The sequence below is a fragment of the Emys orbicularis genome, chromosome 1, assembly GCF_028017835.1.
Source record: "Emys orbicularis isolate rEmyOrb1 chromosome 1, rEmyOrb1.hap1, whole genome shotgun sequence".
NCBI lineage: Eukaryota > Metazoa > Chordata > Testudines > Emydidae > Emys > Emys orbicularis.
The window spans coordinates 116,691,106-116,711,418 of NC_088683.1; the positions used below are offsets into that span (position 1 = coordinate 116,691,106).

Here is a 20,313-nt window from a genome sequence, read left to right on the forward strand (position 1 = left end):
TGGCATCACAGTATGTTCTCCCTGCTCAGCCTGACGTGCTCAAGGGCTGTAGGTCTCAGGCTTCTTCTGAGAAAAGTAACACAAAATGGCCCTTCTAACTCATCTTGTTCCCTTTCATGCCATGTATTGGAGAGGAGCATGCACCCAGCAAAGGGAATTTACTTTTTTGTGCGTCATACTAGTTAAATCAGTGTGATATAAATGTCAGTTCATAAGTGAAACCATTTAAATGTGCATGTCAAGCATAAAGCCGTAATCTTAAAAAAGAAAAAAAAGTTTGCACTATGTAGTATAACCTTAATATTAAATCCCTTGACACTGTGATGTCATCTTAGCTGTTGCGCTATTTCTGAAAGCTGGGTTGACATACTGGAGGTTATATTTGTTCTTGCAAGATACCATTTGGGCAGGTTTTATGCTTCCAAACACATGAAAAGTAGAATTACCCAAGTTCTAAAATAGTTTGGTTTCAAAGAGTAGAAGTAGTGTGGTGGGGTATGAGCTGCTCCCTTACTAGTGGTCATGCATTGCCCAGGGCTTTAACCATTGTCTTTTGAAATCTTCCAGTCAGTTCCTTCTTGATTGTGGTAAGCAAAAATGCTCCCTTCATGCTGTGGCTATTGAGATACTGTTCTGGCTCTTCAGCCTATCTAGTGACACATTGTTTTGGAATTCTCTTAGTGTCCCTTCCTGACTGCCATTAAAGTCTACATTCCTTCCTTTTATTGTGATGTTTAAATTTTATTTTCAGGAGTCGAGGCCTTTTGGCCCCCTCTAACCAGTGAGCACTGATAGTCATCAGAGACACCAGAAGATCCATGACCTGTTCTAGTCTTTGTTTAGGCATTTACATACTTTGTCTTGTACATCGGCTTGCAGCACTTTTTTGTCATGCATACAATTTTTTTTATGAAGAATTTTTGGTATTGGCTCCTTTTGCTTTCTTAAAATGTTTTCCCAAAGGACTATGGTTAAAGGTAATCATGACCTATTGCCCAGGCGGGGAGTGCACATACTCGTCTAATCTAACAGGATGATCAAGGACGCCACTCTGGAAGCAGTCGAAATATCAATCTGTATCATCACTGGGATCACTAGGGCTCATGATAAACTGTCCAAAGTCACAGCTTGTGTCTAACAAACAAATGGAGCATATAGGAGTCATGCTAAATATAGTTCAACTCAAAGCCTTCCTGCCCCATGTCAGAAAGAATCCAGGACACCACCAGTTCAGCAGAAAGGATGAGGAATAGCCAGCACCTGACAACTTGGACCATGGTAACAGTGCATTCATAAAACAGCAACAAAGAGTCCTGTGGCACCTTGTAGACTAACAGATGTATTGGAGCATAAGCTTTCGTGGGTGAATACCCACTTCGTCAGATGCAGCCTGATAGAACTTCGTCAGACGTCATAATAGCCTGATAGAGAGAACTTGAGTGGATACCAAAATACTAATGGAAGCAAGCAATACTGGGGACTTGTACTACATTTTTCAGAAGAATGATTGCTTTGGCTTGGGATGGGATTTGGCAGTCTCAATGGAGGCTGATAGGAAGGTTCTCTTGGTCTGTAATACAGCCTCAGAGTAGACTTTGAGGAATTCATTATGTTTCAGCCTGTCTGAATCAGCCTTTGTTTTCTATCGGCCTCAAATTTCCGCCCCTCTGTGTTTTCTTCCAGTGTAGGGTGTTAGAAAATAAGGAGATTAGTGTGAGTGACGGGGAGGAAGGGTCCATTTGGGGTCCAGTGTGTCAGTGGTCCAGGCTAATGTAGAATGTACATCATGCCCCAGTGGGCAGAGAGCTGAACGTAGTTTACCGGATGAGGGATTTACATTAGAGGACGTGTGGCGAGCTTCATGGTTCACAGAGAAAGTGACAGATAATTATCTTGTCTCAGATCCCACTCAGTGTCAACCCGGGTTTGATTTATTGCAAAGGCAATGGAGCCTTCTGAACCAGTTTCATACCGGACATGGAATTTGTGATGCAGTAGAATTTCAGGGGCATTTTAGAGACAGTTCACTACATCAATGTGGGCAGCCACAAACCATGACACACGTTGAGGACTGCAAAATGACTCAACTTCCTGTAGGTCTTCATGCCTTGAACATCGTTGATAAGAACACTGTGGCTTGGCTTGACCGGATCGCATACACCAAATAAGTAAACCTAGGCTGAAGATCGGGTTCCAGGTATGATGGCTGTGTGAGTTGGACCAGAGATGACCTGTGAAAGGTCTAGGAAGGCAAATGAAAAGATGTGTTTTGGGATTTCTGCATCTGCAGCCTTGTCAACGGGAGTGTTCTGATCTCCCAGGACAAGTCTGAAGTATTTCACCACCACTGCTGACAAGATGTCAGTGAGCAACTTTAAGAATCCTTTTATCTATGATGGTCTGTAAATAAGCCTAAAATCTATGTTGGCTTTGGCTCTTGTCTCTGGCAGATGACTGAATTCAAATGAAGTTGTCTTACCTGAGGCACTTCTGAGCCATTCAGTACCTGTGAACTAAAGTTTCTTACAGAAGGTCATTTCTTGTTGCAATGACTTTAGCTCAGAGGGAGAACAAGCTTCAGGTCCTAATAACTTATCCACCTTATACCAGAGTTAACAAGAATAGTGATGCTGTAGACTTGCCAGAGATTCCTTTCCAAGGTGGTGTCAGATTTCCACCTTAATGAGCCTCTCATCCTGCCAACTTTTTTCCACTTACTATGTGCCCATCCCAGTATGGCCTTTATCTAGGCACTCAAAATTAAAAGGTCTTTTTTGTGACACTAATTCTGTGGATAATGCCATTACTCAAAAGATTAGTGTCTGTGACTGATGTGTTGCGTTTCTCATTGCTTATGATCTGGCTGGCTTATTTAGTCCAAGACAGGGCAGTCTCTGATGTCTGCCTCAGGAATGTTTCTCACTCAGATATGTGCAAGGCAGCTACATGGTCCTCCATTTATATGTTTACAAAAATCGATTATTTGGATCCTAGTCTCTGTGGGGAGAGATTCTTGATTGTCTTGCATAATCTGTTTCTGAACTAGAGTCCAAACTTTCTTGCCTTTTGAATTTTTTTTTATTTGGGATGTCCTCTTTAAGAAGTCTATCTTAAGACACCACCTCAGGCGTTGAAATGTTAAACCTGCTACTTCTGGAGGTACCTCCCCATTTTTTTTTTTAAGCAGCACCCTGTTCATCTACATAGTTGGCTTTGGCATGGCTCTTGTCTCAATTTGCAATGTAACTGTTACTCTTTTGTTTAGGGATAACCCTTGAGCTACTTTCACTCCTGCCCAGATGGTATCTTTAGAAGAAGGCAAATTAATTAACCTGTAACCTGGTTTGGTGAGCTGTGTAGCACATACTACCTGTGAGGAACGTTTAGGATGGCCCATGCCATGAACCACTGCCCTTGGAAACCAAAAACATGAGAGCTCGAAGGCTCTTAAACATTCAATCTGTTCTCAAGTTTGAGAATCCAAACACAATATCTTCAGAAAAACAGAGCTACCACTTAAATTTTCCTTCCTATTTTTTGGTTTAAACATGTAGCTTAATTTACTACCTGTATATGATGCAGGAAGCAGAGGTAATTGGAGGTATTGAAACTCTATATTTTTTGCTATACAATTTTGCAACCTTAGTATTAAGTAGCTTTTGATGTTAAATCTTGCCATGTGCATAGCTGGTGCCAAGGACAGCTGCTTATTTTTAGCTTGTTGTTTCAGTCCCAGCAGCCTCTAGAAGATCTGGATGCTCAGTTGAGAAGAACCCTCAGTCCAGAGACTGTCCCAGTGACATCTGCTCCTGCCTGTGTAAGTTTGCAGTGTTGGTGTTTAAAGCCTTTAGTTAAGAGTGCTTCCTTAAGTTTTATGCTCTTGGATAGTTGCCTTCAGAAGCAGTGTGTCAAACTCTCTCTGGTCTTTGAAAATAAAAATGCTTTGATGCCTCAAAAGATAGTGAGTGCTGTGCAGGGAAACATACTTGTATGACTTACAAACTAGTAACTCTGGTAGGCTTTTTAATAGACTTTCTGGCCTGTTGCTAGAGGTGCCCTGCTAAAACAAAAAAACAAAAAAACATTCATTAAGAAACTGTGAGAGCCTTTCTGAAGATGGAGCAATATAGGAGACCAGAATAAAGAATGACGTGTGACTGTCTTCTGAGTCTACAAGAAATGATTCTGATGTACTTGGGGCAAAAGGTGCAGCTTGTGCTGGATTTTGTATTCCCTCATGGCTGACTACCCAGTAACGTTATGGTCCTTAAGGAGCCATGCAGTAAGGGGTGGTTGCAAATTTTAAGATCTAATATGAAAATAAAACTAGTCATTTGGAAAGGAGGTACTATATTCAGATGAATGTAGGCTCCTACTACTACAGTAAATAAGAGCTTGTCTACATGGAGGGCGGTGGTGGTAGTGGTGGGGGGAACGACTGGAATACCTAGTGCGAAGTAGGTATTCTGCACTAACTCCCTGTGTGGACACACTTTATTCCACACCAAGGGGTTGTCTACATGGGTACACCCAGGAAAACTAATCTGAATTTAAAGGTCTGAATTTAAAGTGAATTAGTTAAATTGCATTAAACCCCTGTGTGGACTGTCTCATTCAGAATGCATGTGGCCTTAATTTAAATAGGTGTTGCCCTTTAAACTTGGACCCTTAGCTATTTCATACCAGCTTCCCCATATAGATGGTACTAAAACTCCCTCAAGTTATCTAAAGGTGGAGGAGCTCTGCTGAACCATTGGAGATAAAATTTGAAAACACAAACATATATCTTTATGCAAGATTCACTGAGATTACTTGTTACTTTTGCCCATGGTCATTCCTTTATCCCTAAGTAAGATGGAAAAATATTAATATTGCAGGATGCTTTAGGTAGGCTGTGGTAAGGATCAATGTAACAGCTTAAGGATTTTCTTTGTTTTTATAGCCTGTGCCAGCAATGGCTTCTACAGCAGTTACTGGAGTGGTGTCTGCACCAGCACAGCCCCTGAAAGAAGGTATTTATGCTGACACTTGCCACCTCAGTCTTCTGAGGAATGTGAATGGACTTGCTGAACAAGAGGATTTGATGTTAAATGGCTGTCCTAAAACTGCAGGCTTTATTAGAGGAACTGGAAAGGCACTGGCTTTTGATGAAATAGACTAAAATTCTCTTACTGCAGGTCGAGAGGTGCAAGGGATATGCTACTTATTTAATTTTTAAAACTCTCCAAAATAAGCTAAATCAAGATTTACAAGGACTCTCCGCTAAACCTACTGCTAAGGAACAATATCAGGATCTGTAGAGTGAATGCCTCCTCTCTCTCATACTATATAGTCAGCAAGAGTGAGAAGACTATATTGCTAGTTTTGATCCTTCTGTGCCTTAACAGATCTTTAGGTATTTCCCTTCTTTCCACTGTGCAAAGAAGTGGAAATCTTCATATGAGCAGTGCTGGGGAAAAAGATTTGCTTTCTAGTTTCATTTAGAGAAGTTGAGGAGCAGACCGTGGACTTTCCAATCCTAATTTTATATCCAGCTGCTAAACAATTAATGATTGGACAGTTCTGTAAAGGTTCCAGAATGTTTCAGGTATAAAGCGCACACATTTCTGCGCCAAAAATAAATAAATAAATAAAAAATGCTGTAGCTAGCTAGCTCACTTGCTGGCTTACACTAGCTTGATAACCTCTTTGTCTACAAGTGAATATATTTTGTGGGAGAAGATGTATTCCAAACCTTCTCCTGCCCAGTTTAGTTCAACGAACTTCACTTACCTTTTTACGAGAGAAGAGTGCTGCTGTACTGTTAAGAGTATTTCAAAACTAGTTAGAAGAGCTAAGATTAAAAGAAAAAAATCAAATGCTGAGAATAATTTTTATTAATATACTCATTAATATACTGTTCTGTGAGATTTCCCTTGTGCAGCCAATGTTTTATGGCAGACCTTCAAGATTGTTTACAGTAGGAAAACAGTCACATGTAGGGCTGCCTGCAATAGATTTCCCCTGGAAAATTGCTTCCCTACTTGAGAATACGTTCTCCATCCTGCTGAAGTTTAGTAGAATCATTTTAATTGGAACACCATGTTGGACCGTCTGCTGAATAAGGATGACAAAGCAATTTTTAAAATTTTGAATGCCAGATCCGCAGTTGCACAACTGGTGTGGTGGGCAGTAGTTGTATGCCCCCAATACTGGAACCAGGCCAGCTTTTGTTACAACTTACCACACACTCATGGTGATCCAGTTGCATCCCAGCTGCACGTATTGCTGGAGTGCAGAGGTGCTCAGTGCATGTTCTCCTTCCTCAGCCACAGCCCCCTACATCACAGGCTTTGAGAGTAGTTGTGTAGAGCCATTAAGGCAACCCAAGAATTCCTCTTTCATTAGAGAGATCGCTAGGTAGCTAGTTCCACTAATCCAACAGTGCAATGCAATTGGAGTGTGGGGGAGGGGAGTCCAAGAATCTGGCCCTGAAGATCTAAAATGAGAATATTATACTGACTAAAAATGATTCTTAGCATTTGATTTTTTTCTTCTTTGTTCATTTCTGTATTAATATACTTATTCTAAATTTTATACTGGTTTAATGCTTGGGTAATCAACATTTGGCAGTGGATAAAAATGCCTAAAGGCGCTGGCCTTAACGGAATTTGCCACTATTGTCCCATTTAAACAGCAGTCGGTATCATTCACTAGTAAGCTACATTACTTCCCTGAATGACATGCCAGTTAATTATACTTCCAGATTACATGTATTATATTTAAGTGCCAGAATATGTTGAGTGGGATAACTATAGTGAAAACCAATTTGTCTTGAAATTGTGGTATGGCCTGGGGTATTACATAATGTTCCTATGGGTGCTGCGCTTCAGGCGCGCATGTGCCTTTGATAGGAGCCTTTTGGTAGCAGTGCCAGTTAGTTCCACACATGCACCCCAACTATCTTCATGCCCCATACCGAAGGTATGTAGGGCAGTGTCAGATGAAGCACCCTCAGTTCCTTCTCAACTGCCTCAGCATGAGACAGCATCTTTTGGTGCCTGCTTCATAATTAGCTGTCTCTTAGGGAATAGCTTCTAGATTTTACATGTTATTTAGGTCTTAGTTACCCCCTGTTAATGTTTAATCTAGTTACAGTAGTTGTAGTTTTTGTTGAGACTTCTTCAAGAGACTCCTTTGTGGTGGTGTGGGGAGAAGTGGACCTGGGCCTGCCTTTCTTTGACGGAATTAATTTTCTGGTTATGCCTTGCTTATGTTACCTAGATTTAAAGGTTGCCTCACTTGCCGGGAGTCCATCCAAGTTAGTGATGGTCACTCTCACTGTATCTGCTGCTTAGGAGACACCAACATCCCACCTAAGTAAATTTGTTTGAGGCTTGAGTAAGTCTAGATGAGTCAGGGAGATTAATCTTAGGCTTCTCATGATGGAGTGCTCCCTTCAACCTGCCTCAGACTCAGAAACCCCCTGGTAGAGCGATCTTCCAGTGAGCACAGTGCCCCATTGACCTTTGCTGCCTACTCACCCACTAGATCTTTGCGAGTGAGAACCACAGGATAGTACCAAGACTTCCAGAAGGATGAGCTCCAATTGCCTTGAACAGAAGCCAGGGACAAAAAGCCTAGGTCACCACACAGACCTGCTGTTTCAGTGACTTCATGTCCCAGAAAACGTACCACTGAGGCTCAAAGGTCTCCTCTTATCAAGGCCCCCTCATCTAAATCTGCAGGAACCTTAAAGTCCCAGCATTCCTCGGTACCACCCAAGCATGGTTGTGGTGCTAATGATCCAAAAGACTCTGTCAAAGAGGTCAGTATTGAACATGGGTCCTGCTTCTAAGTTGCCTGTAGTACTCCAAGTTGATGTCTCAAGCTGATCGACCGGCATCATCGAAGCCAAGGTCATCCTCTGTACCACCACCACTCTGTAGAGTCTTGCCGGGTTTCTGCATAGATTCACTCAACCAGTACTGCAGGAGTTCAGATTCTGCCGTGGCTTGTGTGTCTCAGATGAACGAGAGTCTCCTCTACTAATGGGTGCAGAAGGACTGTCAGTACTGGAGCCTCATGTGTCACTGGTACTGCCTGGCTTCCACGACCCACTAAAAGAGACAGGCAACCTCCCTCAAGGTCATACCTGTCTGCTCCTTCATTGGACTGTGAAGAATATAGTTCCTCAGACTCTCAAATTTCTATCAGAGGCTTGCTCAATTAGCAGCCCAGAGCTGCCTCTCTTGATGATTTTTCTGAGGGAGAAGCTCCAAAGCTCGGCCAAACTCCTCATTCCTCTTGTATGATCAATCCTGGATGCCCCCTCCTTTTCCTTATGGCCTCCTTCAGTGGTCATATTGGGACCAGTGGGCTGCCTATAGACAACAGTTCTGTAGAGTACCCAGTTACACCCATGGGAGAGTATCAGACAACCACACCTACTTCTCTTGTCCCTCCAAATCAATCTCTACCCCAGGAGGAATCTTTCAAGGAACAGGAGAGAAAAGCTGATGAGGACGCTACTTACTAGTCTAACATTTCTTTCTCCTCACCTGATGAGACAGTGATGCTTCCCCCCATATGCTGATGATTAAGCAAGTCCAAGAGGTCAGAAGAGAATTGCTGACTCCCTTTAAAGGGATTTGGAAGAGAGTTCATGAGATTAGCACAACCTCTTGGACATCGTCCAATCTGCCACTTCTGTTTGGGAAGCCTTACCTGTAAACAAGGCCTTGCTTGAACCTGCCAGAACAATTTAGTAATCCCCAGTTGCCATTTCTCCAACTTATAAGAGGATGGAAAAAAAATATGTTTCTGCTCAAGGCACTGACTTTTTGTTCATTCACACAGCCCCCAGCTCCTTGGTGGTGGATTTTGTGAACAAAGCTGCTACACATAAGGACCACAAATGCCTAGACCTCTTTGGCCACAAAAGTTATTGTTCAGCTTCGTTGCAATTTAGAATCTCCAATTATCAAGCCCTGATAGCAAAATATAACCACACCAACTAAGGAAAAATCAATAAAAATTTATCATCTGCCTCAGGAACGAGAGCAATTTCAAGCGATCATCACGGAAGGTCACTTGCTAGCCAGAACTTAGGTACAGGCCTCCCTAGACATGACCCACATGATAATTAGATCTGTTTCTACAGTGATTGTCATGCATCCTGCCTGTTGGATGTGATCCTCAGGAATCCAGAGGGAAGTCCAAAATACTGTAGAGACCTTCCTTTTGATGGGCTCAAGCTCTTCAGTGAGTGCACCAATGAATCCTAGCGAGAATGCAAGGATTCAAGGGCTATTCTCTGCTTCCTCAGCACCTACACACCTGCAAATAAAAGGAGATTCAGCAGTCATAGATGGTGCAGAGATCCTGCCCAGCCTAGTTCCCTGCTTATCACAGGCCTTGGGAACTGCCTAAGAGGAGACTTGGGTTCCCAAAGAGAGAAGTCTGCCACCACAACTACCATAACTCATGCTTCTTTGTCACCCAAGAGTCCATTTTGATTTGGGTCAAGAACTGTCCTCCCTTCAGGATGTGAAGCTGTATTATTTTGCCTCCTCCCTCCCACTGTTGCAGATTCTCTCTCCCATCTCTGATCTGTATGGGAGCAGTTTTTCTGACAGATGGGTTTTGGATGTCGTAACATTGGACTAGTCTATGCATCATCTCCACTCTTCCCATCCTTTCTCAGGGTCCCATCTCATGAATATCTACTGAGACAGTTCTATCCCTTTTCCACATGGGCAGATACTGGTTCTACATCTCTTAACACAGAGGGGAGAGGGATCTATTCCAAGTACTTTCTGGTTCCCAAAAAGAAAGGTGGATGGAGACCCATCTTAGATCTCAGATTGTTAATCACTTCCTGAAAAACACAAGTTCAGGATGGTGACACGTGCAGCTATAAAACTATCTCTAGAGCTGGAAGATGGGTTCTCAGCTGTTGACTTACAGGATGTGTATTTTGATATCATGATGCATCCTTTTCGCAAGAAGTTTCTGCACTATGTGGTTGGCTGGGAGCACTTCCAATATTGAGTGCTCCTTTTTGGACTTTACTGCCCCCAGAGGATTTATGATGGTTCTGGCAATGGTAGGTGTTTAATTGCAATGATAAGCAGTTGGCTCCTCAAGGGCCATTTTCACAACAAAGTTCTTTTTGCAGTGAGGAAGGCTATGTCACTATTGGACAAGCTAAGGCTTCAGCTCAACAAGGAGAAGTCTACTTTAATATCTCTTTAGTGAATAGAGTTTATACAAGCCACATTAGATGCCAAAGCATCCAGAGTTTACCTACTGATGGACAGGCTTATGGCATTAACGAATCTGATCTTGCAGGTTCAAATGAGACCGCAAACAATGGCAAGAACTTGTCTGCAGCTCCTAGGTCATTTGGCAGTCTGCACCTTTGTCATGCCATGGTTGCACCTACACTACTTCCAGGGATGGTTGAGAACGGTTTACACCCCCAACAAAGTCTGAACAAACTAGTGTCATTCCCTCATCAGGTTCTAGATTTGCTTAGTTAGAGAAAAGACCCGGGCAAGGTCTGTGCTGAAGTTCCTTTTACTCTGTCTCCCTCCACCACAGCATCAGATACATCTCTAGTGGGATCCAGGAGCTCATCTTCAAATGCATAGCACCAAGGCAAATGGACTGCCCTAGAATCCACTCTGCATATCAACCTTTTGGAACGTAAACGAGTCAGATTTGTGTGCAAACACTTCCTTCCCATGATCAAGGACCAGTCCGTCAAGATCATGACAGATGACAGAGCCAGCATATGCTATATAAATTTGCCAAGAAAGAGGAAGATCTCCCTGTCTTTGTGTGGATGCGTTAAAACTATAGAACTAGTGCATAGCCAATCAGACTCGTATCTCAGCCTCATACTTACTGGGTCTTCAGAACACCATAGCAGACTGCTTGAGCAGACGCTTCTGCCAGGATCAGGTGTGGGAAACCAACAATCTGATTCTAAACTGTATATTGCTTACTTGGGGTTTTCTGGAAATAGCCACTGCCAATAAACAAAGTGTCGGAAATTCTGCTGCGGGTTGGGGTGGGCTAAGACCTCAGTCTCAGGTAGTTGCCTTCCTCATTTCCTTGTTGAGGAACCTCCTCTACACCTATTCGCCACTGCCACTGCTCATCAGAGTCCTAAACAGAATTAAGCAGGACGTAGCCAAGGTCATCCTAATTGCACCGACTTGGCCAAGGCAAATTTGGCTTCCCTACCTGATTTGCCTCACATCTTGCTCGGCACTACAGCTACTGTGACTATTCACGAGCTGGTAACTCAAGATTCTGGGCATGTTCTTCACCCCAGTTTGAACACACTGCAGCTCAGTGCTTGGTTTCTAGATATTTCTCTGGGTTAGAAGTTCGAGACCAGTACAAAAGGTTTTGTTGAGTAGCAGAAAAACATAAGCTACAAAAACTTACCTAGAGAAAGGTTCCATTATTGGTGAATGTTGTCCCTTGTTGATTCTTCCCTTTTGGTTGTGTTTCCTGTGGAGTTTAAAGAATTCAGGTCTCTCTGAATTCTGTTAAAGTTGATTTAGCAGCTATCACAGCTTTCCATTCTCCTGTTGAAGGGTTTTTAGTGTTTGCTCACTCCACATCTTCCAGATTCATCAAAGGGTTAGCTAACCTTTCCCCATATGTCAGAGAACCCACTCTTGCATGGGACTGGAACTTGGTCCTCAACTTTTTCTTGAAACCTCCCTTTGAGCCATTAGCTGAGTGTTCCCTTTTACACTTGTCTGTGAAAGCTGCATTTTTAGTGGCTATATCTGCTTAGAGAATTGGCTCATCTCCCCCTACACAGTTTTCCATAAAGTATCTCTGGCCACATAGCTGACTTTTACCCAAGGTAACCTTGGACTCTGATATCGATCAGATCATTTACCTACCAGTTTTTTACCCTGATCTTCATCTGACAAAGGAGGAGGCAGCCCTTCATGCTTTAGACATCAGGAGAGAACTGAGTTTTTATTTGGAAAGGACAAAATCCTTTAGGGGCCCCTCTTTCTAACCAAAGATTCTCTAAGTGGATTTCTGGTTGTATCCCCTCCTTCTGTGAGGCTGCTAATATTCAGTCTCCTTTTAGGGTTATAGCCCATTCCACTAGATTTCAATCTGCTTCCATCGCTCTGCCGAGAAAGGTGGTTCTTGAAGAAATATGCAAAACTGCCACAAGGTGTTTATAAACATTTAAAAGTCTTAGACCAGGCTCTAAAGTATCCACCTCCTTTAGGGAATAGTGCTCGAGAGTTAAGTGAAGTTACTCCTGGAGGAATTCTGTGCATAGAATCTCTCCCTCCCCCCCCCCCCCCCCCCCCCCCCCCCCCCCCCCCGAGACTGGCTCCCCAGCTCATACTATGCAGGCAGGCTGCAGTTCCTGGGTTTGACAGCTCTGCTTGGTCACATGGTGCAGGCAGGCCCCCTTCCTCCATGGCAGCTGCTGGAGCCTGCAAGCTGCACCCCACAGGGACAGGCAGGAGCAACAGCTGGGAGCTGCAGGGAGGGGCCACTGCTTTCCGGGAGGGGAGACTGAGGATATGGGTGCGAGCCTGCAGGGGAGACGTGTGACTGGAGCTGTTCCAGGGGCGGCTGAACCTTTGAATTGTGCTCCCCCCCTCCCCCCCATCAGCAGGTATGAGTCGTCTCTGCCCCGCAGGACAGTCATGAAGCTGCGTGGAGCGGAGCCTGCGGCTGGGCTCTGGGGCAGTGTGCGCACGTGTCTGGATCAGGGGGCCCTGTGCAGCCCACTCCAGCACCCCCAAATACCTTCTCCAAGTACACACCCATGCCCCTCCAGCTCCCCCTAAATATCCTCTACAGCTTCCCCCTCCCTCCTGCAGTGTCCTCTATTTGGGGACTTGAAATATGGTAACCCTGAGGAAGTAGGGTGAAAAAATGAGAATAGACTAAAAGACCAGAGGGGCAGAGTTTCCCCCCAAGATGTGCCCTGCTGGCACATGCAACACACCCAGACTGAGGGGCCTGACAAAAGCATAACAGAGAAACAGGAACCAGGTTGTTGTAGCAGTTTCTTTAACTCTCTACTCACGGGAGAATCTTTTTTGTTGTCTGTATTGTTACAGACATACTTGCTGACAGGTGTTTTGAAATAAATTACCAGAATAATTGAAACTGGTGTGATTATATTGTGTTGTTTTGACAAATAAAATATACAGAATTTTGCAGAATTTTTAACTTTTTGGTGCGGCATTCCCCCCCAGGAGTATGAAGTGGAGTACCCAAGGGTTATGGGGATTTGAATAACTTTCTAACACTGAGTATTTGATCTGGATAAAGAAAATTTCTGTTAAAGTCCAGATAATTCCATCTCCTCCCCTTTGTCCCCAAATACAAAACCCCTTGTGTTAATTTTGTCCTTATTTTGTAACAGAGGACATTCTCCCATATCTACACTTTTTCAGAGAAGTGAAGTTAATGAATTGACTTCAGTAAATTATGTAGTTGTGATGCACCTGGTGCCAAGCTGTTTTATCTTCCATTAGTTTGAAGGCATTTAGCATTTGGATTGGGTAAGGCAAAACCCTGGAGTAGTTCAAAATAGAACACAGCAGATGACCCTAGGAGGAGGAATTGGAAAACAAAGATTTAGATCAGTCCAGTGGCGTGTTCTGCTGTGTAACTGGTCAATCCAGTGTGAGACTGGTCCTCAGATATTTCAGACTAATACTTTGATGGGTCTAAAAATACATGAATTGAACAGGCCATGTTTTATTGTAGCTCAGTTTAGTTGAATTATTGCTTGTGATCGCTCTTCATTCCTGCACTTTAGAAGTCGGATAGGAGGTTAAAGAAAGGGTGGTGAGCTCAAGTAACGATGGCATTATAGAAAGCAGACTGGGTGCAGCAGTGGGAGAAAGTGTTTGTGTCAAGTGGGAGAAAAAGAAACGCAAAAACTTCTTTAACTTTCTCTTCCCTGCCACCCTCCTTTCTCAATTTCAGCATCACAGGATGCAGACAGCAGTGCAACGACTACCACTGCAGGAGCTGGAGTTTTTAAGATGGGACGATTTCAGGTAGGAAAATGTTACTTTGTAGATTTACTCTGTGACCAGGGCATTGATCCAGGAATCTCACTTTTTGTTATGGCAAAGCAGTAGGGCCCAGATTTTTCAAGGTATTTAGGGCATTGCTCCACTCAGCGTTGCAATGCCCAACTGATTTTGGAGCCTAAATATTTTCAAAAGTGGTTTAGGCACATAGATGCCTAAAACCTGTTGGCTGTCGATTGGATTTAGGCTCCTAAGTGCCTAAACCACTTTTGAAAAGGAGATTTAGTTTCCTGAATCAGTGGGGCGTTGCAGCGGTGAGTGAAGCAGTGCCTAAATACCTTGAAAAATCTGGGTCTTCTTGATTGGTACCAGCTCCTGGCACACCATTTTACTGGGAGGAATTGCCACTATCGAGTTTGACAGGAATTCATTTTTCTATTCATGAACTCTACTCCCAGTCAGGGTTAACATCACACTTTATTGCAGCATTTTCTGGTTTGTGACCTTGGCATTCTGAGACAACTGAAGCCTTGAAATAAGTCTTAACTATGCATTGACTTTGCTATTAGTAGTCCAGATCTTTAATGTTAGCCACATTATGGCTAATGTGACATTGGTGCACTCTGCTGTATCATTCTCTAAGTTTGGTTGTGAGGGAATCTTACGGAAAGATGTAGTTCTTGGAAGAACAAATATGGGTGTGTATGAAACAAGTTGAATTGGCTTAGCACCATACCAGATGATATTTAGCTTGCCTTTACCTAGAACTCTGGGATGAGTGGATATGTGGCCAGGAAAAGGAGAAGGCACCTTATTTGCTGTGCTCGAGGCAGCTGGTTACTTTTCCCAGTTTGACATATTTCTGACCATAGAAGTCAGCTAGAGCCTGTCCTATATATTACTGTGAAGGGTTCAGAATGCTGTGCTCACTTAGTGTTTCCATCACTTCTAGGTGTCTGTGGCAGTGGATAGTGTACTGAGAGAGAGTGACGGTAAACCTGAAGAAACTAAGCCTGTGCATTTTGAGACAACCTCCTCTGATTCATCTTTGTCTGGCAGCAGTCCAGAGAGTACGCTTGTGAAGCAGACTTCCAATGGGACAACAGAGGCTACCACTGGTACCTCCTTAGATGTGACAGATGATGCTGTTTCACAGACATTTCCTGTCATACAATTGCCATTAGAGGCTGGGCAGCCAACTAAAGTTGGGCGCTTTCAAGTGACGACAACAACAGACCAAGTGGGTCGCTTTTCTGTGTCCAGGACTCAAGATGAGGTCACCTGTGTGGAGAGAGAACCCCCAATGACTCTTCCTCTTTCTGTGGATTCAGAACAAATTTCTCTTCCAGCCATGACTCCAAAGAAAGAGGTTCCAGAATTGGTGGAGCCAAGGCAGTCTCCGCTTATGAATGGGCCATCATCTGATCTGGAGGCTGCCTTCCTGAGTGGAGCGGCTCAGGAACTGGATGATGGCTCAGGTAGCCCAGACTCTCTCCAACCACTGGGTTCAAAGATCAGCCTCCCCATCCAAAGCTTTAGCAACTCATTGAATTCTTCCTACATGAGCAGTGATGAGTCAGATATTGAAGATGAAGACTTGAAATCAGAGCTACGCCGGTTGCGGGAAAAGTAAGATTTCTTCTTTGAGAATGATGTTTATGTGTGAACTGTAACAGTTGCTTAGTCCTTTTTCCGCTTTCCTTTATGAGCACTCTGACCTGCCATACAGAGGAGAAATTCAGACTGATTTTAGAATGAGCCTCTGTTAAATATATTTTTCTGTAGTAATTGCCAGAGTTTTCACATAGGGTAAAATTAGTTTACTGATAAATGAATGTGATGGTTCTTCTTTGAGTGATTGCGCATATCGATTCCAATTAAGTGTGTGTGCGCCACATGCACAGTCATTGGAAAGTTTTTCCCCTAGCAGCACCTGTTGTATTGGCTGTGGAGCCCCCTGGAGTGGCGCCTTCATGGCGCTCAATATATGACCCTGCTGACCCAGTGCCTCCTCAGTTCCTTATTACCGCCAGTGATGGTCGTTGGAACTGCAGTGACTTGCTTAGCAAGCTCTTCTCATTTTCCCAAGCTTTCAGTTTAGTTTAGTTCGCAGTTATTCCTAGCCTCATTAAGTTTAGTTTTAGTGTTTTCGGTTGTTACAGCAGATAGTGGTTGGGAGTGGGGTCTCTTTCCCCTTCGCCCCGACCATGTTCCCCGTTGGGGAACTAAATCCCAAGAGTTGAAACCCTGCAAGTCCTGCAACAAGACCATGCTAACAGGCAACCCCCACAACACTTGCTTAAAGTGTCTGGGGGAAGCACACCAAACTGACAAGTGCAGGATTTGTAAAGGGTTTCACCACAGAACAAAAAAGGAGCGAGATTTTTTGCCTCAAGCAGCCCCTTATGGAGGCGGTACTTAGACTGCAACCTACATCGGCATGGCAAGACCCGGCACCAAGCTCGTGGGTGCGCAGCGCCCTGGCGGCAGTGGTAGAAGCGGCACTGCAGAAGGACTCTGGGAGAGACCCGCGACACCGCCGCTCACTGGCACCAAAACCAGCGGGACTGACCCGGCACCGGTCCCATTAGCCTCCTTGTCATCCTCCCCGGATGAGGCGGTTGCAGGCACCTCAATCTCTGGACCGCCCCCCATAGACAACCTTGCCCACCAGGACCTCCTTCGTAGGGTGGCGCGAAATATGGGCCTGCAGGTCGAGGAGGTGGTGGAGTTGGAGGACCCGATGGTTGACATCCTGGCCCCAGAAGGCCCGTCGAGGGTGGCTCTACCCCTCATCAAGACTATACAGGCCAATGCTAAGACCATTTGGTAGACCCCGGCCTCCATTCCTCCTACCGCAAAGGGTGTAGAGAGGAAGTATTTTGTCCCATCTAAGGGGTACGAATACCTCTCCACACACCTGCAGCCTTGCTCATTGGTGGTGGCTGCAGTAAATGAAAAGGAGAGGCAGGAACAACAAGCCCCAGCGCCTAAGTCCAAGGATGCCAAGAGCCTAGATTTATTTGGGTGAAAAGTGTATTCCATGGGGGGTTGCAACTCAGGATTGCCAACCAGCAGGCAATTCTGAGTAGATACAGCTTCAACTCCTGGAACTCGATGCTCAAGTTTAAGGAGCTGGTGCCAACAGACTCCAGGGAGGAGTTTGGAGCGATAGTGGAGGAGGGCAAGGCGGTGGCAGGGACCTCTTTACAGGCCTCACTGGATGCTGCAGACTCAGTGGCTTGCACCTTGTCCTTCGGTATTGCCATGAGATGTAGCTCATGGCTGCAGGCCTCGGGACTCCTGCCCAAGGTTCAACAGACCATGTAGGACCTGCCTTTTGATGGGGGCAGGTCTGTTTGCAGAGCAGACTGACTCTAGGCTGCATAGCCTAAAGGACTCCAGGGCTATTATGAAATCCTTGGGTATGTATACCCCGGCAACCCAATGTAAACTTTTCAAGCTTCAGCAGCAGCGCTACTATCCTCGGCTGAGGCAGAACTTTTATAGAAAGGGGGGCAGGAATGGCAGACACAAGCCTTCCCACCCCCCTGTCCGGGTAGGGCCAGGGCCCAACTAAACCATCATCTGGTTCAAAGCAGGTCTTTTGAAGGTGCACCTGAGGACGGCGCACCAGCCGCAATTCTGGATCCTTCCCCATCTTTCTTGAATCATCTGTCCCACTTCTAATGTGCTTGGGCCCAAATAACTTTGAATTGCTGGGTTCTCCGTACCGTAGAATTGGGATATTCTCTCCAATTCTGCTCCTACCCTCCCTCTCATCCCGCTTCCCTGTCCCTCTTTAGGGACTCTTCTCACGAGCAATTCCTTATCCAGGAGGTGTGGGCGCTCCTTGCCATGGGAGCAGTGGAGGAGGTTCCTCAGGAACTATGGGGCAAGGGATTCTATTCCCTATACTTCCTAATCCCCAAAGCCAAGGGGGGGAGGGGTCTCAGACCCATTCTAGGTCTGCGAGGACTCAACAAGTTCATGGTAAAGTTGAGGTTCCGCATGGTCTTCCTGGGCACAATTATCCCTTCTCTGGATCCAGGAGGCTGATACGCCGCCCTCAACATGATAGACGCGTGCTTCCATATAGCTTATTGGGCCTGCATACAGACGATTCCTACAATTTACGGTCCTTCCATTCGGCGTCTCAACAGCCCCCAGAGTGTTCACCGAGTGCACGTCAGTTGTGGCTGCTTTCCTCTGTCGGAGGCAGGTGCAAGTATACCCCTACCTTAACGACTGGCTGCTCAGGGGCTGCACCAGGGGGCAGATGGACTCTCAAGTCCGATTAGTCAGATCCACATTCGAGAGACTGGGTCTCCTCCTCAGCTTGAACAAGTCAACCTTGTCACTGACCCAAAGAATAGAATTCATGGGGGTGGTGTTAGACTCGGTTCAGGCAAGAGCACTTTTGCCAGAGTCCCAATCCCAAGCCATGACAGACATCATTCAAGGCCTCAGGCAATACCTGACCACTACAGCAAGGGGATGCCTGAGTCTCCTCGGCCTCATGGCAGCCTGCACTTACATGACCGGCATGCTAAACTGAGGCTCAGGCCTCTACCGGCCTGGCTCGTTTCGGCCTATCACCCGGGAGGCGACAGCCTGAATTCAGTGGTTACGGTGCCGGGACAGGTGCCAGGGTCCCTTCAATGGTGGCTCCACCCTCGGACAGTGTGCGAAGGAGTCCCCTTCAACAGCCCTCCTTGTCCCTAGTAAGGACGCGTGAGCTCTGGGATGGGGTGCGCATTTGGGAGACCCCCAAATGCAGGGCCTTTGGTCACAGGACTAGCTTGCTCTCCATATCAACATTAAGGAGCTGAGGGCAGTGCGACTAGCATGCCAGACCTTTCAGGCCTGACTACAAAGTCAGTGCATAGCAGTTCTGACTGACAACACCACTGCCTTGTTTTACATCAACAAGCAGGGTGGAGCCTATTCCTCTCCCCTATGTCGGGAAGCCCTCTGGCAGTGGGAGTTCTGCATAGTCCACTCCATTCACCTGGAAGCGTCCTATCTACCAGGAGTTCAGAACGTGCTGGCGGACCACCTCAGCAGGTCCTTCTGCAATCACGAGTGGTCCATCTGCCCGGATGTCATATGCTCCATCTTCTAAAGGTGGGGGTGTCATCAGGTCAATCTGTTCAACACTTGGAGCAACAAAAAGTGCCCAGTGTTCTGCTCCTTCCAGAAACACAGCCCAGGCTCAATCACGGACGCATTCCTCCTACCGTGGGAGGCTGCCTGCTCTACGCTTTTCCCCCCATTCTCTCCCGTGCACAAGGTCCTACTCAAAGGTCCGCAGGGACAGGGCAGAGAATTCTGGCGGCACCAGCATGGCCTCGACAACATTGGTACACCACACTCCTGGAACTGTCAGGGGATGCCCCGATTGTTGCTTCTCCTACCTGACCTGATCATTCAGGTCCACGGTCATCTTCATCACCCCCCAACCTGCAGTCCCTCCATCTCATGGCTTGGAAGCTTCATGGATGAACCCCATGGAGTTTCTGTGCTCAGAATAGCTAAGGGAGGTCCTACTTGGCAACAGGAAGCCCTCACCTAGAGCCACATATCTGGCAAAGTGGAAAAGATTTACTTGTTGGTGTGACTAGCATCGTACATCCCCCTCTTCAGGCACCTATACCTCTTACCTTAGAGTACCTTCTGTGCCTGAAACAGCAAGGCTTGGCAGTGTCCTCCATAAAGGTAAACCTCGCTGCTATTTCGGCTTTCCACCCGGGAGCATCTGGACGCTCCATCTTCGCCAACCCTATGGTTGGTCGGTTCCTCAAGGGTCTAGAACAGCTACATCCCCAGATCACACAACCTGTCCCCATGTGGGACCTTAACCTGGTCCTCTCCAGGCTAATGGGCCCCCCATTTGAACCGCTGGCGTCTTGCTCCCTTCTCTGTCTGTCGTGGAGTTAAAGGCCCTTACCTCAGACCCACCTTATACGGTTTTCCACAGGGATAAGATGCAACTCAGACCTCACCCGGCCTTTCTTCCTAAGGTTGTCACACTTCCACAGTAGGCAGAACATTTTCCTGCCTGCTTTTTATCCTAATCCTCATGCCAGTAGCCATTAGCAGAGACAGCACTCCCTGGATGTTCGACGAGCACTAGTCTTCTACATCAAGCGCAGGAAGTCGAACCAGTTGTTCATAGCACTGGCAGACTGGATGAAAGGATTCCCGGTCTCATCTCAAAGAATATCTTCCTGGATCACGTCATGCATCTGCACGTGCTATGAGCTGGCCAAATTACCAGCCC

The 20,313-nt window shown here is 45.7% G+C and overlaps 1 protein-coding gene across 1 annotated transcript in view; it reads left to right on the plus strand.

The window, feature by feature from the left end:
* The window catches only part of WNK1 (WNK lysine deficient protein kinase 1), a 170,070-nt gene that overhangs the window by 132,203 nt on the left and 17,554 nt on the right, over positions 1–20,313 (plus strand). The window contains exons 22-25 of the mRNA XM_065406985.1: positions 3,731–3,817; positions 4,943–5,012; positions 13,981–14,054; positions 14,983–15,659. Of these exons, the coding sequence (XP_065263057.1) occupies positions 3,731–3,817; positions 4,943–5,012; positions 13,981–14,054; positions 14,983–15,659 (908 nt within the window). The remainder of the gene's footprint in view (positions 1–3,730; positions 3,818–4,942; positions 5,013–13,980; positions 14,055–14,982; positions 15,660–20,313) is intronic.